The following is a 21,006-nucleotide window of genomic DNA, read 5'->3' as shown; positions in this document are numbered from 1 at the left end:
GCCTCGGTGCAGGGAAAATATTACGCCCCCCGGCGTCGATCGCGAGTAATCTCGACGTTACACGTGTGCTTTGAGTTTCGTGTCCTTCCCCCCACTCCGCGCCCCTCTTCTCGTCCCACTTCCCGGTAGAGTCGCACGCTTCCCAACGACGTGTGCGATCCCCTCCTCTTCTCTCTCTCTCTCTCTCTCTCTCTCTCTCTCTCTCGGTGCTTGGCGAGCTGCGGCAATGGCGATTTCGTCCAGAAGCTTCTCGACCGGGCGATGTACGCTCTTCCTCTTCTCCGTTCAGGTACGAGAATTAGCCTCTCGTGCTTCGATTTGATTCGATTTGTTCTTTTGTCTGTGATTCGAGAACTAGATTCGATTTGATTTGCTTCTGAGGTGCTTGTTTATCTCCATCGCTACTACTATGATCTCCATCTTTAGCTATCAGGTTTTGGACTAGTTCGATGAGTGATAACGCATTGTGATTGGGAGGAGTTTGTTTGATCGGGCATTTCTAGGGTTTCATCTGTGGTTTTAAGAATGGCATTTACCTTGAGTGATTTTACTCGCACGAATTTGATAGTTCGGAGGATTGTAGTATGTTAGAGCCAGTGTAAATGTGAGGTTTCGTCAGTTTCTTACTTAACCTGGAGTTAGATTGAATAAAGGACCTCTTATTATTGGTCAAAGAAAATGTATGGAGACCCCTGCAATTATAGACCACTTTGGAAAAGAATCTGCTGAACAGATTTTCTTTTGATTGGCACTTTATTAACTTTTGGTTCTTTCAATCTATGTCGTGTCCGGTCAATCAAATTGGGGTTTTTTATCAAATCTAACTGTGATTTTTTTTTAAATTTTGCTGTTTCTAAACCTTTTTCGACCGATGGAAGTACGAGTTCCGTGAACTATTAATGGCCGATAGTTAATGGGGTTGTCGATATTGATGAATTTCATTCAATTTCCAATTAAATTCAGGAAACTAACGAGATTTGATTGAATCATTTATATGTGATTGAAGTCTGTGTTTAAGTAATTGTATTGTCTATTTTCACCGTTACTTTGGCATTATGCAGGCTATGATGCTAGTCTCCTCCGTTCACTCAGATTTATCAGATATATTATTTCTGAGGAGGTTCTCCAAATCCAAAACGTAAGAGAACTTGCAGGCATTGGCTTTGCTGGTCTCCCTTAATACTGTATACCACAATTTCAAGGCAACATATGCCATTGTTGCTTTTTTAGTTCCTTGAAATCTACTTCCATATGCTGTTATCGAATGTTGATTTGTAGTAGATTCCGTTCATTCTGTTCATTGTCAACATAAGCCTGTTTCTTGTATACTAGTGAAATACCTGCACGATGCTACGGATATAAAAATATTTTTATAATAAATTTTATTTTTTTAATATTTTTATATAGTTTTATAAGTCTAATTACTAATTAAATAAAAGTTATATAAAAATGATTTAATAGTTAAATCTATTTAAATAATAAAAGTCATTAAAATTAGTATATGCGCAAAGTAAATTTATACAACAATTTATTTTATAAAGATTTATATGGAAAGAATTTGAGATAAATCTATCAAAATAATTTTAAAAAAATCAATAAATAGAAGGAAAATAAAATTATAGAAGAAATTGTTTAATAAAATTAATTATATATATATACACACATACACTATATTTCTAAAATTTTACTCCTGAAATTTAAATTCTGTATTTTTTTTCAGCAATATTTTACGTGATTTAAATTGCATCTATCAGGTTAGATTTTATTACGTCGGTATTATTAATAAATACTTAATTATATTATATATATATATATAATAAAATTAATTAATTAATTTTATAGAGTTAGAGATTTAAAATTTAATTTGAAGTTAAAATTTGAAAATAAATATTATAATTTAAAATTGAAATTTAGAATTTAAATATAAAAATATAAAATTTGAAAGTATCAAAATTTAAATTTAATATCAAAAATTTAAATCTTTATAATATATATATATATATTATTTTATATAGAGAGAGAGAGAGAGTAGGGGAGCGTTTGGGGACACGTGTCCACCCTACGGTCCCCCAAACTAGGATGTTAACGTCGGATTAGGGCGGATTTTCAACACCGAACCTGAACCGACTCTAACCCGAGACCCAAACCGGACCCGAACCGACGGATTTTAACAAATCCATTCAACCGAACCCGACCAAAAATCTGAAACCCGAACCCGAAAATTTGAACCCGAAACAATTATTTTTTTTCAATATTTCAAAATATATTATATTAAATCTAAATTTTTAAAATACAAATTCAAATATAACATCAAATTTTTATATATATATATTATATATAATACAAAATAAATTCGGGTTCGGGTTCGGATTCGGTTCGGGTCGGGTTCGGGTTCGGATCGGGTATAGTCAAAATCCATATCTGTCGGGGTTTTATTTTTGATATCCATATGCAAATCCATATCCATTTAGTATCGGATATATCCATTTTATTCGGATTCGGGTTCAGATAAAATTTCGGGTATCCATACCCATTGACATCCCTACCCCAAACCCTCCTTTAATGTAGTAGAATACATGTGTGCTTGGTAGGTGCTTCTCGTATTACACGGGCCATAAGACTTTGGAGAAGTGCTCTTTTAATTGCCTATTAAATTTGTTATTATGCAATTTACCACCCAATGATTTACATCTAAGATATGCTGTACTACGCATAATTCACATGTGCCTGGTTGTAGATTGATTTGTCTTGACCGCTGATGAAGACCTGTAACTTGCGCAGCTATTAATAAAGAATGAAGTATTAATTTGGCAATTTAGATTTCTAAAATAGTTCTTGTTTCTCAGTTTCCATTCGAAAAAAGTAGTTCTCATTTGATTATACTGTTAGATAGTTAGACATAATTTTTTTGCATGAATTTCACCCATGTGCTTTCTTTGGTGAAAATATCAGAGATAATGAAAAGGTTTAGATCCTTAATTGAGCACCTGAGTAACTGCTCTCATCGTCTTTTCCAGTGAGAAAGATGTTGAAGAATATGCGCAGGCACAAAATTGTTCGAATTGTGAGAGTGAACAGGTTTCACACTTTTCTCTTTTGTTATTTCACTTAGCTGTTGGTCTGTTTTATGACAGTTAAGATTCAGTCATCTTCACTGATAATCGCAGACAACTGAATAATTTATGTAGGGTCACACTCACCCTTAACTTGAATAAAATCCTACTGATGCTCCAAGCATACATTATTAGATCGATTGAAAATTTTTCTTTTCTTTAAATGTTGATGACTGACTTGAATGATAGATGTATAAAACATAGTTTGTTTGCGGCTTGTGATTGAAAGTATGAATCTTAGCTCTTCAGTAGCATATAATGCTGTAGATAGATATAGGATGTCGACTATTGCATTTTGTCTTGATTGACATTAGTTCATCACGAAAATCATTTCAGAGCAAGCAGTTCAGAAGGTCAACTTGACTTCCAATAATGAATGAGCTGAGCAAAATACTTAGTATCAAACCAAAGTGGTGATTTTGAACATGTTAATCCCTTCAAACTTTGTCAGGGTGTTGATATTACTGTTATGTACACTGATCCTTCTGGTAAGATCAAAACATTTGAAGTTAACTCCAGGGAGCTATCATCTTCCTGGATCTGGCAGAATTCGCTCTCTACAAATCACGCGCAGAAGGTGGTTAGACAGGTAATTTTTTTTCTGTTCTGCTTTCTATTCTGCTTTCATTAATTGTACGTCACGTTTTACATCCTATCAGTACTTTATCTGTACTCTGGGCATAAATGACGATAGATCACCAAACTACTAGCTGCTTCTCTTGGTTGCTATTAGATCCCGAGTATGTGGAAACTAACATTGTCTAGATTTGCAGACATTGAATATTAGTTCCCATGGATGGGTAAACTAACATTTCTAGCTTTGCGGACATCAAATTTTCGAAAAGAACTCTCACAATTGTATTGTGTGGACAAAAGTTTTAGGGGCCGCTTGTAGAATTTTGTGTTCCCATTTGCTTTCTTCTTTGGCGAGCGCCTCATGTTTTTTTGTTCCGTAATTGACAACAGCATGAAGCTTCAAATGAACAACTTGTGAATAGAACACAAGAGAATGTTCTAAATGGACCACAAGGAAGCACTAAGTCTTCTCGTGATCAAAATCAAGAAGAAATGAATGAGTTTGATCCTGCCAAGCTCAAGCGTCAGGTCAGTCTCTTGTTACATTTGCATGTTCTTACATTTTTTATTACTTTGTTGGGCACGGTTGGGTTCTCCTGAATAAAAGAAGATACTTGCGGTACAATGACCTATTCTAAGTGAGTGCTGACCTCCAGTTGCAAAACAATTTATCTGTCCAATATTAATTATACCGTGGTTTGTTATCTGTAATAAATAAGCTACTACTTGTATGTGAAACATGTGAATGCTCAGAAATTTAATTTTTTGGTGATTTTCAATAAGTTCCCTCAGGTTAATTTTAAAAAAGAGTCATAACTCACGAGTCATGTTTATCTGAAATTAGGCAAGACAAACATAAGAACTCCAGCACATTCACTATTGAAAAGTTCAAAATACATCTGTGTCCCTGACAACCTTCCGGATATCATTGCTGATGTGCTCTTTCTTGCAGTATCTGCGGCAGAAAAGGAAGGAAAAGCGAACTGCAGAGCTGATTCATATGAGTAGAGACACTGAACTCCGGATGCGAAATGCAGCCATTGAGCGCACAAAGCATTTTGTCAATAAAGTGAAAGATAGGTATAGTATCTGGAGGATCGAATATCGCAATCCACAGTCGGATTCCACTTTGAAGCTCATGAAAGATCAAATCATAATGGCAAAGATATATGCTAGCATAGCTCGTTCCAAGAAGGATTTCAATCTCTATGATTCCCTTATGAGGCATATCAAAGAAAGTCGAGGCATTATTACTGATGCTAATTCTGATAATGAACTTCACACGAGGTATTCTCTCTTTGTTCAAAGAATATATTTGCTTATAGTGGGTTTAGTGGATAATGGTATAACTTATTCTCTCCTACTTATTTAGTGCTCTTGAACAAGCAAAAGCAATGGGGCGTGCTTTATCCATGGCGAAAGATGTGCTACTTGACTATAATGAACTGGCGAGGAAGTTACGTGCTATGCTTCAATCTACAGAAGAAAATATTAACTCAGTGAAGAAACAGAACACGTTTCTTGTCCAGCACGCTGCAAAAACCATTCCTAAACCCCTACACTGCCTACCTTTGCAGCTAACAACGGATTATTTCCTGCATAACCATGCTAGAAACGAAATGCTAGACAAATATAAGCTCGAGGATAATTCCCTCTATCACTATGCTATATTCTCGGACAATGTCCTTGCAACAGCTGTAGTAGTCAATTCAACGGTGATAAATGCCAAGGAACCAGAGAAACACGTATTCCATGTAGTCACAGATAAACTAAATTTTGCGGCTATGAGAATGTGGTTCATCATTCATCCTCCTCGACCTTCAGCTATTCATGTCCAAAACATCGATGAATTCAAGTGGCTTAATTCTTCTTACTGTTCAGTCCTACGCCAGCTTGAATCTGCAAGGATTAAGGAATACTACTTTAAAGCAAGTCATCCTTCATCGCTATCTGTTGGGAACGAGAATTTGAAGTATAGAAATCCCAAGTATCTGTCTATGCTTAACCATTTAAGGTTCTACATGCCAGAAGTGTACCCAAAGCTAGATAAGCTATTGTTTCTTGATGATGATATTGTTGTCCAGAAGGACTTGACAAAGCTTTGGACGGTGGACATGAAAGGGATGGTAAATGGTGCGGTAGAAACTTGTAAAGAAAGCTTTCATCGTTTTGATACATATCTCAATTTCTCAAACCCGAAGATAGCGGAGAATTTCGACCCACGAGCTTGTGGGTGGGCTTTTGGGATGAATGTCTTTGATTTAAAGGAATGGAAGAAGCAAAGTATCACTGGATTATATCATTATTGGCAAGACTTGGTAAGGAAAGGACAATAGTTTTTGCTCCTTCGTTTTGTTAGTTCTTATCTATTACTTCTCGTTAGTGCATGCTAAGCTTATCTTTTTCGTCTCTCAGCAGATAATTATACAATCATTTATATTTTTCCGTAGTTTACTCTATTGGATTAGTTGGTAGTTGTATATCAGGAGATTTTATTTTCTCTGTGAAAAATATTTGGCTGTTGATCATTCAAGACTTGACAATACAAAAATGGACTTCTAATTAGGTATCATTGTTTCTGTTTTTAGATTACTATACTTGTGTAAGTGAGTAATTGTATAGTAGTCGCAGCTATGCAATATGAATATCGCCTAAGATTACACTGAATCTCAAAATTTGGTTGTTATTAATCAACACCTGATCCTATTCCGAGCACAGACATCTGAGCTTTTAAAATGTATGTCCATCTGTCATGATCAATACCTATTGCGTTATTATTCTGACAAAATCCCTGATAATAATGTCATTTTACCTTCAGAATGAGGACCGCAAGCTGTGGAAGCTTGGAACGCTGCCTCCGGGGTTGATCACCTTCTACAACTTGACGTATCCTCTCGACCGCAGTTGGCACGTGCTCGGGCTCGGCTACGATCCAGCAGTAGACCTCGCACAGATCAAGAATGCTGCTGTAATTCACTACAATGGGAACTACAAGCCGTGGCTCGATCTTGCTATTACAAAGTACAATTCATATTGGTCCAAGTATGTGAATTTCGACAACCCATACATTCAGAGCTGCTACATGAACAAGTAACCTCACATTAATTGACAAAATTTAGCTCGTATTTGTTAATTTCATTTTTGTGTCGTTTTATGAAAAATAAGCTAGTTTTCTTACGCAAGTAGTGTGAGCCGACGGCATCGCTCTGCAATTTTTGTCTTTTCAGGTGCTATTTTTTATTTTATTAACTCTAATGTTGTATTTGCTGTACAGTATGCTTGTTTCTCCTCACTGTAATAAAATCACGATGTGTTCTTAGGGAAGGAGCTAGCTATTTTGATTTGACTCTAGTTTTTTTTTTTTTTTTTTTTTTTTGGGTGAAAGTTGATGTAGCTCTTTTCATCTGTTAATGGCACAAACTTTATTTTTGTTAATGCCCCACCTTTCACAGTGCTTTAAAATTCGAGCACTGCACGTAATGGACGCTTGATTAGACCATCTGGGTACGGAGAGATTTCATATATAATTTTGAGTCTCGTTACATGCCTGCCAAAATGCTGCTTTTTACATGGTGTCAAGTTATGCAGTGTTGATGTATTGTGGCGTAAATTGCAGAGGGTTTTGAGTAACTTGTATGTGTGTTTTAGGGGTTGTTTGGTTAGATGTAATTATAAATACAGTGTAGTTGGAGACGCATGCAGTTAGATATGTAGCTGTTACAACTACATGCATCTTGTTTTATTGGATGTAGTAGAAATCGCTGTAATTATAAATAATTTGTTTGGTTGCATGTAGTTGAGAAATAATTATTAAAATTTTATTATTTTATATGTATGATGGTGAGATTACCTTCAACGTAAAAAAAAAAAAAATTATTTTTTGTTTAAAAATAAGTAAGGAGGTAACTTATCTTTTGTTTAAAATTATTCTCTTCAACTGCTACAGTTGGAATAGCGGCTAATTTAAGCGTAGTTTCAACCCTGCAGTTCCTTCTGCAGCAGAGCAGCAGTTGGAGTTAAATATATCAAATCAAATATTAAATTTTTATTTGCATATAGTTACAACTACCGTGCAGTGCAGTTGTAACTACATACAACCAAACAGCCCTGTTCCACGTGTGCAGCTGAGGATGCACTATCATCAACAACAACCAACACTCGAAGTCAAAATCCTGGTTTCTAGGGTCAGAGATTCCATAATCTCTATCTGAGGGGTTTTTGACATCTAATTCACAGGTTTGTTAAAAAAAAAGATAAAAGTATCAATTTAAAAACAACCGAATAAAAAATTTTCAAATTTTGATCAAAAGAATCTCCCTAAAACTGGTGCCCAGTGCCCACGAAGTTGTGTAGTAACGTGGGCTCTCCAATCCCGTTCGCATCATCTTTGAATGCGCGCTCCCATCGCTCGAACCCTTCTTCGTCCCCACGAAGCTCTCCTCCTCCGCTACCGCGAGGCGAAGCGAACGGCCCCTCTCCCCTCCTCCCTCCTCTCCGATCTCCTCCCCACGCTCTTCAAGTCATGCGCCCTCGCCCAGTCCCTAACCCTAGGCACCCAGCTCCACGCCGACGCCATCAAAATGGCTTCTTCCTCCCGCGCTTCCACCGCCAACTCCGTCATCAGCTTCTACATCAAGTGCGACATGCTGGGCTCCGCAGCAGCCCTCTTCGAGCACTCGGCGAATCGCGATTCGGTCACCTGGAACGCCATGATCCACGGCTTCTTCACCGGCCACGGCGACCCCGCTTCCGGGCTCGGCTTGTTCGCGCGAGCTAGGGTTCATGGCTTCGAACCCAATGTGTCTACTCTGGTTCTTGCGATCCAGGGTTGTTGGAAGCTTCAGGACCTCGAAGAGGGTCTCAATGTGCATGGATTTGTTGTAAAAATTGGATTTTTACATGATCTTTCGGTTCGGAACTCGCTGCTGAGTTTGTATGCGAAATGTGGCGACTTGGGTTCCGCCCAGAAGATGTTCGACGAAATGGGTGAGAGAGATGTCGTCTCTTGGAGCGCTCTCGTCGGCGCCTACGCGCAGAGCGAGCGAGCGGTTCGCGCCTTAGGGTTGTTTAAGGAAATGTGCAGCGAAGGCGGAGTTGAGGTGGATGAGCTTTCGATGGTTAGTGTTCTTCAAGGTTGCGGCCGTGTAGGAGAGATCAAGTACGGGAGATCGATTCATGGACTTATTGTTAGAAAGAGTTTCGAGGCCGATCAATTTGTGGCGAACTCCCTCGTCGATATGTATTCAAAATGCCTCGACGTTGACTCCGCTTACGCGGTGTTCGATTTAATGGGTGAGAGAAACCTAGTCTCGTGGAACAGTATGCTATCTGGATTCGTTCACAGCGAGAGATGTTCGGAAGCGTTAGCATTGTTTGATTCTGTGAAGAGGGCCGTGATCGAAGGTGACGAGGTGACATTAGTGACCTTGTTGCAGTTGTGTAAGAAGCTCGAGCAGGGAATATGGTGCAAGTGCATTCATGCTGTGGTTATTCGGAAGCTATTCTCGTCTAATATTCTTCTGTTGAATTCGTTACTGGATGCCTATGCAAAGTGTGGCCTTATTGAAGTTGCGTTGAAGCTGTTTGAGGAAATGGGCGAAAGAAATGTGATCACTTGGAGCACTATCGTGGCGGGGTGTGCGCACTGCGGTAAACCTTATGAAGCGATCGCGTTCTTTAACGAAATGCGGCAACAAGAAGTAGAGAAGCCCAATTCAGTAACCATACTAAGCCTTTTGGAATCTTGCGCGAGTTTAGCAGAGCTGAAGCTCTCAAAATGTGCTCATGGCGTGGCGATCCGGAACGACTTGGCTGGCGAATTAGCCGTGGGCACTGCGATTGTAGACATGTACGCAAAGTGTGGAGGCTTGGATGTTGCAAGAAAAGTGTTTGCCGTAATGCCGGAGAGAAACGTACTAACGTGGAACGTGATGATAGGGGCGCTGGGAATGAACGGCCACGCTGAGGAAGCCCTGTTTTTCCTAAAGAAGATGCAGCTAGAAAAAGTGGAGCCCAACGAAGTTACGATGCTTGCGGTGTTATCCGCTTGTGGCCATGGAGGCCTAGTGAAGGAGGGCCTCTCTTGTTTCGAAAGGATGGTGATAGACCACTCTCTCGAGCCAGGGCTAGAGCATTACTCTTGCATTATCGACATGTTGGCTAGAGCAGGAGAGATCGAGCGAGCAATGGAAATAACAGAGAACTTGCCTGAAGGAGTAAAAGCTGGTCCTGCGGCCTGGGGCGCCTTGTTGAGTGCCTGCAGGAGCTATGGCAAATGCGAGCTCGGTCGAGGGGCGGCTTCTCGTGTTCTCGAGCTCGAGCCCTCAAATTCTGCAGGGTATTTGCTTGCGCGGAGCATGCTCGCGAAGGGCGGTTTTGTCGATGATTCTGCAAGGATGAGATTGCTAATGAAGGAGAAGGGGGTAAAGGTCATGAGTGGCTATAGTTTGGTACATGTTGGGGGAAATGCTCATAAATTTGTTTCCTGGGATGGATCTCATCCTCAAAGTGGAGAGATTTATTCCATGGTGAAGCTGCTTCATTGTTGTATAAAATGGATTGAGCAAGATGGTTGGTTAATTACTTAAGTCATATTACTCTCTATTGATTAGAGGAAAACATGCCACTAATTAAACATAACATCAGGGTGAGTCCAACCTCCTCTATTACACAATCAACATGCTACTAATGAAGCTAATAATGCACTTATTTTTCGGTTCTAATCAAAATCCGAAGGTCCCTCCATTCGAATATAATCATACATAACGCCTTGGAACGGGCTCGAACTCCTCGATTGAGTGAGGTAGATTGTGTTATCGCCTTCGATGAGCCAGTCACTTTGAACGTTAACGCTATACAGCCAATACAGTCCATGGATTCCGTGCCTCGCAATCGCATTGTCCCTCCCTATTAGCCCTGTTGTGAAGTGAGGCGGATTCACCGCAGAATCATTGATGCGAACCTTCGACAGGGAAATCATTTTGATGTGATCAGTTCATCATGAGAAAAAACTGTAGGTAAAAGTACAAGGAACAGAATATCTAAACAGTACTTGGAGTTCTGCGAGAGCGGCAGATGCAAGTGCGATTCGAAGTAAATAAGTTCTATTTTGCGAGACACTATCGAGTTGAAACTTAATTTGCCATGTGGTCGGCTTGTAAGTGTTATCTTCAGCTCTCCTGTAAAGTTATAATAGATTATGAACTAGAATAACACATTGGGTTAGATTGGTTTCGATAATTACTTTCAAAAATTGATAAATCAGCTTTGTATAATTTGACGAAACATAACCTGGTAACATGGGCAAAGAACCAATCTATCGTGTAATCACTTTCGCCTACTGTAAAAACCAGATCGCTATCAGGATAAAGCTCTGCGTATCTCTCCCAAAGTCCGTACTGCCGAAATCTGTAAAGGCAATTTGCAGATTCAATATGAGACTGGACAAAAAGGAGATGAAAAATGTATTTAGGGTTTGTGAAATGAAATTTGGTCATCTTATGCGAACCTATCAGGGTGGTTGACATAAAGTCTGTTGATGTACTTAGGGTTAGGATCTGGTACGTAAAACTCGGCAGCGGAGCGGTCGGGAATGCCTATTTCCCACAAGGTAGGGCCATCTCTTGGTGGATTATACACAAGATCACCGAGATCAATCACATCTCCTGAACAATGATAAAAACTGTTAAATTAAACAATACAACCTTCGTACACAGTAGGAAATTATTTTGCATGCTGCTGCAAAATTATCTATTCACATATAAATAGATGATTATAGATGATTTTGCAGGTATAGCACTTCCCATGCTTATTTATACCTGAGTGTTCAGATTTTACAAGGCTATACATGTAAATAGATGATTTTGCAGGGGTATATAGAAGTAAAATCCCCGAAAAGTATTTACTAAAAACATGTTTTCAACAGGAAACAATCCAGAGGACACTAACCTGAAGAAATAGTAATTGTTGTTTCATATTTGTAATCACCAATAAAACCCGGAACCCACGCATAGAGATTATAGTCGCCAGTAAGGATATTGCTGATGAAGAAATACCCACTGTCGTCGGTACTAGTCCAGAATTGATAACCCTGATATTTTTAATATAAGCTGAGAAATTGTCTGCTGTAGGAAGCATTCTCTTCTGGACTGAAAGGTCGGAGTATTATTAGTAGAAAATACTAGGTTGATTTTACCTTGCATTCTCTTTGCCATGATCCAGCTTCTCCTGGTAAGGCTAGTCCTACATAAGCACCATTCGCATATATATCTTCGTCATCTATGTACCTGAGGAACGATTTCAAGTGCATCAATTGTACTAATTCCACATGTGAATCATATTTATAACCATAGAAAGAACACACAACATGGGTTTGGGAAGGGAATTTATGGATTTAACCAGTATAAACAAAGATATTAGAGCTCTAATGCTACATAAATGAATGGAAAAAGAGTAAAGAAACATTATTTGGTTTTAATGATTAGAAGAATTAATACCTATCTTGAACAAGTAGTCTTCCGCAGACTGAACCTCTTTGCTCACTCTTCTGGAAGTCCTCAGAAACTGGAAAGCTGTATGGCCAGCTTTCTACTTCAATCAGCATCTGAGTTCACAAAGAAGAATAAAAAAAAAATGTTTTGAGTAACATGTAAATAAGGTACCTTTCTCCTAGTAACCATGCTAATTATCGACAAAACATTGAAATGTTAAATCCGCTCACAAGGTTCTAAAACTACTTTTACTGAAGGACCAGTTAATTTTACATTAGCCCTTTATGTTACTAGGATATAGAAGCGTCTACGTACAACAACAAGAGATTACATTATAAATGAAGCCTCCATGTCGCTAGAATTCTTATTTAACAAAATGAAAGGCTAAATTGTAACCTGCACTTTAGCGTCCTCCCAGAGCATAGTTGGATCTGAACCATCCCAAGAGGAATTAAGGTACATAAAAACAGGCCCAAATACTTTTTTCCAGTATTCTCCGTTTCTGAAATTTGGCGAGAGATCATTCCCAGCATAATGAGCACTCGAAAACATCTGTGAATTGTGAAGAATAACTTAAAGAAAGCGCTCAATATCACAGATCATCACATGATTGAGAGGGCGTAAAAGAAGATAGCTTGAAGAAATCCACAAAAGGAAACTGTTTACTATCCCAGTACTATAACTTCCTGATAAAATATTAAAGCCTGATGGTAGTTCTGTATCTGAAGTATCTTTTTTGTCAGAAAGTGAGCCAATGAAACTCCGAAAAGGAAGAAAGACTCTTACTTACAGCAAGAGTGGTGGGTCCAACATGAGAAGTTAAATTCTGCTTGAGAGGCCCTCCGGTTCGAAACTCGTCACTTGGTGTGATCTGCCAAAATCCAATCGGAGGATCGAAACAAATCCATCCATGGACCTTGTTGTCCTTATCCTCGCAGGAGTATTGGTACTTGTCATCCACCTGAGAGGGCACACCATAGAATCAGCTGTATCTTTTTAATACTCAGATTATCTGTTCACAATGCGAGCTTCACTTTGAAATGCAGAAGCAGTCATTTGGTAACTCGTAAAGTTTGGACTGCAGCAGTAAGTCAAAATGACCTTTCGAATCTCAAAGATGAAGCTTCTGCTTATGTTGCAGCTAAGAGCTATTTGAGAGGATACCGAGGCAGAAGCTTTTAGTGCTTTTGGGAACAGCTTTATTCAAGAGCTAAATTACCTCTCCCTGGAGATCAGGGTTGATGGGATTAGTGAGAAGAACAGCCTCGGGGTACGCTAACTTCTGGGATCGCGCAGGCAAGCGGTCATCAGGCATGGGCATGATCCTCTGCCTATTGTCCGATATTGCCATGTAGTGAAATCTATAATAGCATAAGCGAACAAAAGTAGATTTACTAATATAGAGATGATAAATACTAGCAAAGTAGTGTCTGAATAAGATAAAAAAACATAACAAATCAACTTAATATCATATGCTCAAGATTAATACGACTGGAATTCCACTGCTCATATTGAATGAACGAACTTCAAGTACAGTAATTCCAAAGGATCAAGGTTGCAACTTGATTACTTGTCTTTCCTCAGCTTGTATGCAATCCTGGTTTCTCCCATGCTGAAGTCGGGCCATCCCTCCTGGTGCTCATAGATCGCATAAGTGTAGAACCCCGAAGAGCCGCGTAGCACTATAAACCTATGAAATTCAAAACTAACAAATTCTTAGCGAGTCAACTCTTAAGAGGAGAAGTTAATCGATTGTTAACTTACCTTTTGTCGATGTTCAATGGAACAACCCTGCCTTCGAGGGAGGGATCCCAATTTCGAGTAAAAGAAACCTCAACCTGATCTTCTTCCTGCAGAATTATACTAAAATCTGTACCTTTAATCCTGAAAAACACCACTGTGAATATCAGAAACATTGGAAATAATTTATGGCATAAAAACCAATTAAAGATACGAAAGATGTCGAAAGAAATCGACTTACACATCAAATGTACCAGGTCCACCAGGTGCATTCCAAACAAGATCCCAATACCTGCCATATCAAGTCAAATTAGAGCATTTCATATGCGCCGGCACAAAATTCCACGATTTACATGTAAGACCCAGCAAACCCCGATTTTCATATGCAACCGTAAAGAGCTCAGCGTCATTCAAAACCGACTTTTCCACATGATTTGGATGACTCCCTATGTATAATATAGGTCAATCTATGTCCGAAACCGCAATTGCATTATACGAAAATTTAGATTTTACAGGGGGTTTACACATAAATAGATCACCTGTAGTGCAAAAAATCACAAATTTTGATAAAAATGTGTACCCTCTGTTATCTTCTCTGTTAAGAACCTCCATCAAGTTGTCGACGCCATTATACTGAATCCCTGTAACGATCCCGTCGGGCTTCGACAGCGTCAACTGGAAAATCCCATTATCTATCACAACCTACAAATCAAAAATCCCCTCCAAATCACCAGAAAAGCAAAACCAAAACACCAAACCAATCAAAATCACATCAAATTACCGCATACCGATAGGTCCCCGACGCATAGCCTCACTCCGATGGGCGACATTGTGCCCGGAGGTCCTATGCAACAAGCGAGTGCCTTGTTGCAGCTACTGCGGCACTAGAAGGTGGGATCTTTAGCTTCTTATATAGGAATTGAAGCCCTAGGAACAGCATATGGGGAGGGATTAAGTACCAAAGCTTGGAGAGAGCTCCCATGTCGTTGGAGACGGTGATCGATTGCTTCGTCTTCGTCTTCGTCGTGATCGTGGCCGTTCCCTTGTCCCTTGATTTGGAAACTACGTATCCATGGCGTATAAGCGAAGATCACGAGCTAGGGTTTTATACGTGGGGGGGCGAGAGAGAGAGATGGTCCCGGTTTTTATTGGTGGATTGGTTGGTACACGTGGCACGTGGCGCGAAGCGCGATCGCGCGCGCCACGTGGCACGAATGCCACGTGGCGAGTCGCCGCGTTTGATTGGCTAGTTAGTTATTTCGCTAAGCTTATCACAAACTAACTACCACTAACTCTTCCCCATAATGCATAATTTATATATTTTTTAAAAAAAAACTTTTTAATGAGATATTATTAATTATTGATATAGTTTGGTGAGTCGTGTGATTTAATCCGTAAGTAAATTTTAAAGATTCATCTCGATCTGAAAATTTTCTATTTCAGTTTCAACACTGTATGGAGGATATATATTTTCTTTAAAAAAATTATATGTTAAACAAATTAATATGGTTTACAAAATCTGTTACTATTTGTTACAAAAACAAATAAAATATTTTACCTTCACACGTTCTTATATAATACTTCCCATTTGATCCTTGGTGTAGTTTGGAGTTTTTAATTTTTAATAATAAATAAATATTTGATCAAAAAAATCATCAAGTTATAGTTAAGGGTAAATTTCAAATACCACCTATATAATTTTGTACTTTCTCCCTTTAGTACTCTGTATTTTAAAATGTATCAATTCAGTATCATGTGGTTTTTTTTTTTTATTTCTTCGCCAGCTTCTCCGTTAATATTTCGTTAAATTATATATAAAAAACTTTAAATATTCCATCTAGATTTATCGAATATTCACTTTAGTTTGAATTTGGCCCACTGATTTAATAAAAAAAATTGGTGAACGTGATAACAAAAGGAGAAAAATAAAACCACATGATAAAAAAGTGATACATTTTAATCCACAGAGTATTAAAGTGAGAAAATACAAAACCACAGGGGTGGTATTTGAAGTTTTTTCTAAAATTAAAGCTCAAAGAAATTTACCATATTATAGTGTGATCACATGAGTCATAACTAACACTATACATTGCTGAATGAGCAAATTATCCCAACATGGGAAAATCATGTGGATTCGAGAAAGATTAAATATAGTAGTAGTATCACATTTAAAATAATAATTACACAGAGAGAGAATTTAATTAATTGTTTATTATATTTATATACATTAATTTCAATACATGTAATGCTCGAATTTTTACTCAAATTAACATAAAAAAAAAAAAACTGGCTAGACCGGCCCGCGTCGAATAAGGCCTGGCCCAAATTACTGTGGGCTATGCTGATCCGGCCCACATTACACCTCTTAAAATTTGAAAGAAATTATATGTAGATGCCACGGGTAAACTTCAATTCAACCCTCCGTAGTTTAACTTATTTTTACTTTGTCATTCTGTAATTTAAAATTTTAAAAACTTGCACTTAACTAGTATGCGATTTAGCTTATTTTTACTTTGCTGTCTCATAATTTAAAAAGTTGTACTTAATTATTTTGTGGTTATAAAAAAAAATTTACTTTGGTAGCCTATTTGATAGTAGATTCTTTGGATAAAAAAAGAGAAATAAAATTATAGAATAGCTAACCGCAACTTCTTAAACGAGATGATGACAAAATGAAAACGAGCTAAACCACAACGGAGGCAAATTTGAAGTTTGTGGCAAATGATATAGCAAAAACAAAGTAGAAAAATTAAAATAGAATTGAAGAGCTAACCATGTTCAATTCCAAATACATACATACATACATACATACATACATATATATATAAATATATTGTTGTGTCTAGCTAGCTAATTAAAACCTGAGGAGGAGCTAGCTAGCTAGGAAGCGAATTAATTAAGCTGGAAGCTGGGGAGAAATAATCTAATCTAATTTGCCTGCATGCGTTCTCACCTTAAAAGTGATGTCTCGAGCGACGAAGTTTTCTGCGAGTACTGTGAAGGTGGCGCTATCGAATGTGGAAGCTAACGGAAACGCTGCAATGCTGCCATTACTGGGGGGCGAGCTGTTGTCAGAATGGCCATTCCAATCAATCACCGTCGAACCCATGCCGTTGCCTTGCAACAGAATGTATGGCTTGCTAGCGGGGATGGAAACCTTCTCCCTGTGCGAGCGGGCGCGCGGTTAATACACAGTTACATACACACACGTTATTATTATTATTATTATTATTACATGATGTCGGCGCCTATCCCGCCTGTTGTAAAATTGGCATTGGAGGGATAAGGGGGGATTGTTAATCCCATTCTTAACGGTTCTGTTCGGAATGGGGCCGGTTACTAATTAATCCCCACCCCTCTTAGAATTGGGGTGGGAATAGCTAATCCCACCCCACCCCATTTTAAATTTTAAATTTAAATTTTAATTTTATAATCATTAAAAATCAATATTATAATTTTAAATTATACTTTCAATTTTTTAAATTTTTAAATTTAAAATTTAAAGTTATTTTTAATTTTAACGATTATATATTAAATTAAAATTTAAAAATATAATATAAGAAAAAATATTATTTTTCTATTTATAAATCTAATCTATTATTCTTTCTATTTTATTTTGCTCTATTCAAATGCTAATTTTTACTTCCCATAAATATATTTAATTTTCATCTCAAACATAAAATTTGTATATATCAGTTTAATACCTGAATTTTTATACCTATTCCTGGAATATATAGTTCTTGCCTATATACAACCAAAACGAAGCCCTAAGAGTATTAATTTGGTTCGAAGCCGGAAATGACATTTGCTCACAGGGTAGGCCGGTCATTAACTGCAGGACCGGGCGACCCGACCTGGCTCAGCTCGACGCAAGTCAATAGACTAAGATTTGGGTCAACCCAGCAGGAAACGTTGCATGGATTCTGTATGTGCTAGTTATAAAGAATCTTGACATTACGGCTCATCATAGGCAGCTAAATAATGGTACATCAGGTATTCGTTAATTGGTGATTAGTTACATAGCGGGGTTATATCAGACTTTTCCTTTTTCTTTTTTTCTTAGGCTCTTAATTAAATTTTCAATTATTATTTTGGACATAACTTGATCTGAAAATTGAACATTCAGAATTTCGTGAACGCTGACATCTTAACAGGTCACTCAACATCCGGGTCTGTTTCCATTTGAAATTACTGATGTGCCCTAAGCAAACTTATATCTTAGTTTGTTTATTTATACGGTAATTAATATAGTCATTATGTCGCCATAATATTTTTAAAATAGCAGATCAAAAACAAGTAACCACTATCACGCGCGCTAGGTCCACCAGTTTTTGAAAGGAGGTACACTCGAATTCTGGGACAGCCATTATGCATAAGTGGGACAAACCACTTATGGTAATAACTAGTTAGACAAACGATCTGCATGTGATATTTGCGAACATAAAAATATAAATTTTAAATTAATATTTTTATAAATTTTATACTATGATTGGTAGTTCGCAAAATTAATTAAATAAAGCTTAAATAATTTAGATATAAAGTAATTTAGTTGATTTATGTCGTGCAACATAAATTTTGTAAAAACTTATTAGTAATTCAATGTATTATAACAGACATATGTGAAAAATAACAACATTAAACTAGTAAAAGTAGTTTTAAAAATTTTATATAAATTAAAAAATTTAAAAATTTAATAGATTAATTAACTGTTAGATATTAGTTTAGTTAATTTAATTTCTTTGGTAGGAAATAATTATACTTATTAATTTGGTCAATATCTTTGTATAGCTTTAACAAACATTTATTTAATCACTAAATTAATCATACAAATAAAAAAAAATATCAAATAAAATATTATTGGGAAAAATAATTTGATGGACTATTTCAAATCCATCCTAATAGTGTGAGGGGGTCTTCACTTAATTATGTTTTACCAAAGTCTATTTCGGGTGAAAATGTATAGAAAACTTTCGTAAACTTCTTAATCAATGAGGGTATCTTCACCTTATTATTTTTACCAAAATCTTTTTCGGTTGAACAATTTTTAGAAACTTTTTAAAACTTTAGTTTTGGATTTATAGTAATATTTCCAAAATTTTATTGAATTGTGAATTCAAATCAGTAATTTCGCTATATTTGAAATTTAAAAATTATCTTTTGGTCATTTTAATTTAGTTAAGTATAAAAATTGAAATTAACCACAGAAAAAAAGAATTGAGAGTCTCAATAAACAAATTATAGTTGAGGGGTAGACAGACATGTGAAGGGATTTTTTGGGCCAGTTACGCCTAGTAATTTTATTATAAGAATATTATTTAAAACATTTATTTATAATTAAATTAAGCGATGAAGATTGATCGCTTTTTAAATAATAAATCGTTTATATTTTTATCTAAACTTCCTATTGTTATTTACATTCGAGCTCTCGAAAAATGTATAGTAATTAAATACTGAAGAATAAATTTAGAAAGTGATAAAGACCTAGTATTATAAATAATTTTTTTAAAAAATAATTTTTGTAATTAAAATATTTTTTTACTAATAGAACTATATTATAAATAAATAATTATTGTAAATTATTAATATTGCGTATTTTTTTTTTCTTTAAATATTTTGTTTTCTATTTTTTTTTAGTCTGTTCTTATTTACTTATCTATTTTTGTGCTTATTTCGACGAAAAAAAAGGGAATTAGTAGGGAGATGGAGATCATTTTACCACGAACTATATATACATTAGAATGCAATCAAAACTTCATACTTCATGAAGTATATAAACGATAGTAAATCTGGGGCTGAGATCTCCACCCAATTAATTAAATTTGTCGTGTGTTTGCCCTTCCCTTTCATCTAACTAACTAAACTTGAGTTTTAAACTTTTGTTGTTTTTTTTCTCTTTTCTGACTCATTTAATTGGATATGTGTTAGGAAAGAATTCGGGAAACAAAAAGGCGCATAATTCAGAAGAAGTAATAATAGACGCGTTGATAGGCCAGGCAATGAGCTGTAAACGCCGGCCTTTCACATTGAATCGTCGATCCACTGTGGTTCTGAATCAGGAATTGAATGATCGGCATCTGATTGGTTTTGAAGTTCCGGAGCCCGCCCTGATCATCAACGACGGTTTTCCAGCTGTCGCAGCTTCCTTCAGTGAACTAATGTGCAAGCAATCGCAAGTTAAGAAGAAGAAGAAGAAGACGAAGCCATAGACAGAACAAAGACGCCGGAGTCTTGCTAAGACATTATGTTTGGAAAATTTAGCTCGAAATAATCCTCCTGATAAAATAACATGCATTGTACGTATATTTATAGCCAAATGGTGCTTATATGAGCTTTTCCGAAATGATTTGACGGGGAGTATTACTCACTTACTTAAATAAGGATCTTTCTCATCTTTACTCATCAATCGAATTTTAGTGCGTACGATACCATGAAGGCCAACGGAATAAATTAAGCAAGTTGACAACTCATGCATAGTTGTCAATGCTCATAATATTCTTGTTTGCACTATGCCAACAATACGTTGCGTTCAATATCAGATATTGACAGATGCATGCGGTAGGAGTGCCAAATGTCATGAGACCCCAGTTTAAGTGCGCCTTGGCACAAAAATGACAAGCTGAAGCACTTGCCGGCACTGGTTTGAATACGGTACATATATGCCGTACTATATAATGCTGATATACTGTCAATCACAAAAATAATATCTCTGTGTGTTAACATACTCAACACGATTTTTTGTTTTTTTTATTTTCCATGCACCCTCAATATATAATAATGTTCTAATTACTTATTGTTGCGTGCCGAATTCGCGTGACTTTGATCTGGGTCAAGAGATCCCCTCGAAGAACGTGTAGAGGATGAAAAAAGCGGCTTCGAATAGTGACCCTCGAAGTTTGCGGCCCTTGCGAGGCTGATAGAAGCAAATTCGGGGCTGAACGGAGGGACCATGCAGATGCGCCGAGTCAAAATGCTCTATGTAGAATCGTTCCGCCTGGATGAGCCGAATACGAGCACAGAAACTAAAGGTCGCCAAAGAGCCGAATGGAAAAAATACAGTGATTGGCCGCTGTGAAGAACCGAAAGCCTTG

The 21,006-nt window shown here is 37.1% G+C and overlaps 3 protein-coding genes across 6 annotated transcripts; 2 read left to right on the top strand and 1 right to left on the bottom strand.

Annotated features, from left to right (window-relative positions):
- On the top strand, positions 89-7,013 carry LOC109727685 (probable galacturonosyltransferase 3). 2 transcript variants are annotated; one of them, XM_020257856.1, is made up of 8 exons: positions 89-289; positions 1,062-1,138; positions 3,018-3,078; positions 3,565-3,702; positions 4,080-4,217; positions 4,642-4,976; positions 5,062-6,007; positions 6,508-7,013. In XM_020257856.1, exons 1-8 carry the CDS (start codon positions 227-229, stop codon positions 6,781-6,783), a joined length of 2,034 nt encoding a protein of 677 aa, XP_020113445.1. In that variant the 5' UTR covers positions 89-226; the 3' UTR covers positions 6,784-7,013. The 2 variants fall into 2 exon arrangements, with proteins under 2 accessions (XP_020113445.1, XP_020113446.1); XM_020257857.1 differs by lacking the exon at positions 3,018-3,078.
- On the top strand, positions 7,873-10,328 carry LOC109727378 (pentatricopeptide repeat-containing protein At2g17210). The gene has a single exon (XM_020257486.1). The coding sequence runs from the start codon at positions 8,081-8,083 to the stop codon at positions 10,274-10,276; it is 2,196 nt and encodes a 731-aa protein (XP_020113075.1). The 5' UTR covers positions 7,873-8,080; the 3' UTR covers positions 10,277-10,328.
- LOC109727379 (probable rhamnogalacturonate lyase B) lies at positions 10,269-15,037 on the bottom strand. Of its 3 annotated transcripts, none has more exons than XM_020257487.1 (16): positions 14,878-15,037; positions 14,707-14,794; positions 14,499-14,620; positions 14,160-14,210; positions 13,943-14,062; positions 13,749-13,868; positions 13,398-13,539; positions 12,969-13,139; positions 12,575-12,730; positions 12,185-12,291; positions 11,884-11,974; positions 11,637-11,778; positions 11,197-11,353; positions 10,980-11,096; positions 10,741-10,867; positions 10,269-10,650 (listed from the first exon to the last, which is right to left on the bottom strand). In XM_020257487.1, exons 1-16 carry the CDS (start codon positions 14,898-14,900, stop codon positions 10,408-10,410), a joined length of 1,977 nt encoding a protein of 658 aa, XP_020113076.1. In that variant the 5' UTR covers positions 14,901-15,037; the 3' UTR covers positions 10,269-10,407. The 3 variants fall into 3 exon arrangements, with proteins under 3 accessions (XP_020113076.1, XP_020113077.1, XP_020113078.1); XM_020257488.1 differs by having other exon boundaries at positions 14,707-14,791; XM_020257489.1 differs by having other exon boundaries at positions 14,707-14,802; positions 14,878-15,014.

This window comes from Ananas comosus, linkage group 22, assembly GCF_001540865.1.
Source record: "Ananas comosus cultivar F153 linkage group 22, ASM154086v1, whole genome shotgun sequence".
Lineage (NCBI taxonomy): Eukaryota > Viridiplantae > Streptophyta > Magnoliopsida > Poales > Bromeliaceae > Ananas > Ananas comosus.
Note: the sequence above shows the minus strand (reverse complement) of the source record. Positions and strands in the feature narration are given on the sequence as shown.

Coding starts and splice junctions, on each gene's coding strand:
- LOC109727378 (XM_020257486.1), top strand. CDS start 8,081: ATGCGCGCTCCCATCGCTCGAACCCTTCTTCGTCCCCACGAAGCTCTC.
- LOC109727379 (XM_020257487.1), bottom strand. CDS start 14,900: ATGGGAGCTCTCTCCAAGCTTTG. Junction 14,063..14,159: donor GGACCTGGTACATTTGATGT/GTAAGTCGATTT, acceptor GGTGTTTTTCAG/GATTAAAGGTACAGATTTTA. Junction 12,292..12,574: donor GGGAGGACGCTAAAGTGCAG/GTTACAATTTAG, acceptor TTGTGAACTCAG/ATGCTGATTGAAGTAGAAAG.
- LOC109727685 (XM_020257856.1), top strand. CDS start 227: ATGGCGATTTCGTCCAGAAGCTTCTCGACCGGGCGATGTACGCTCTTC. Junction 3,079..3,564: donor CGAATTGTGAGAGTGAACAG/GTTTCACACTTT, acceptor AAACTTTGTCAG/GGTGTTGATATTACTGTTAT. Junction 3,703..4,079: donor CGCAGAAGGTGGTTAGACAG/GTAATTTTTTTT, acceptor AATTGACAACAG/CATGAAGCTTCAAATGAACA.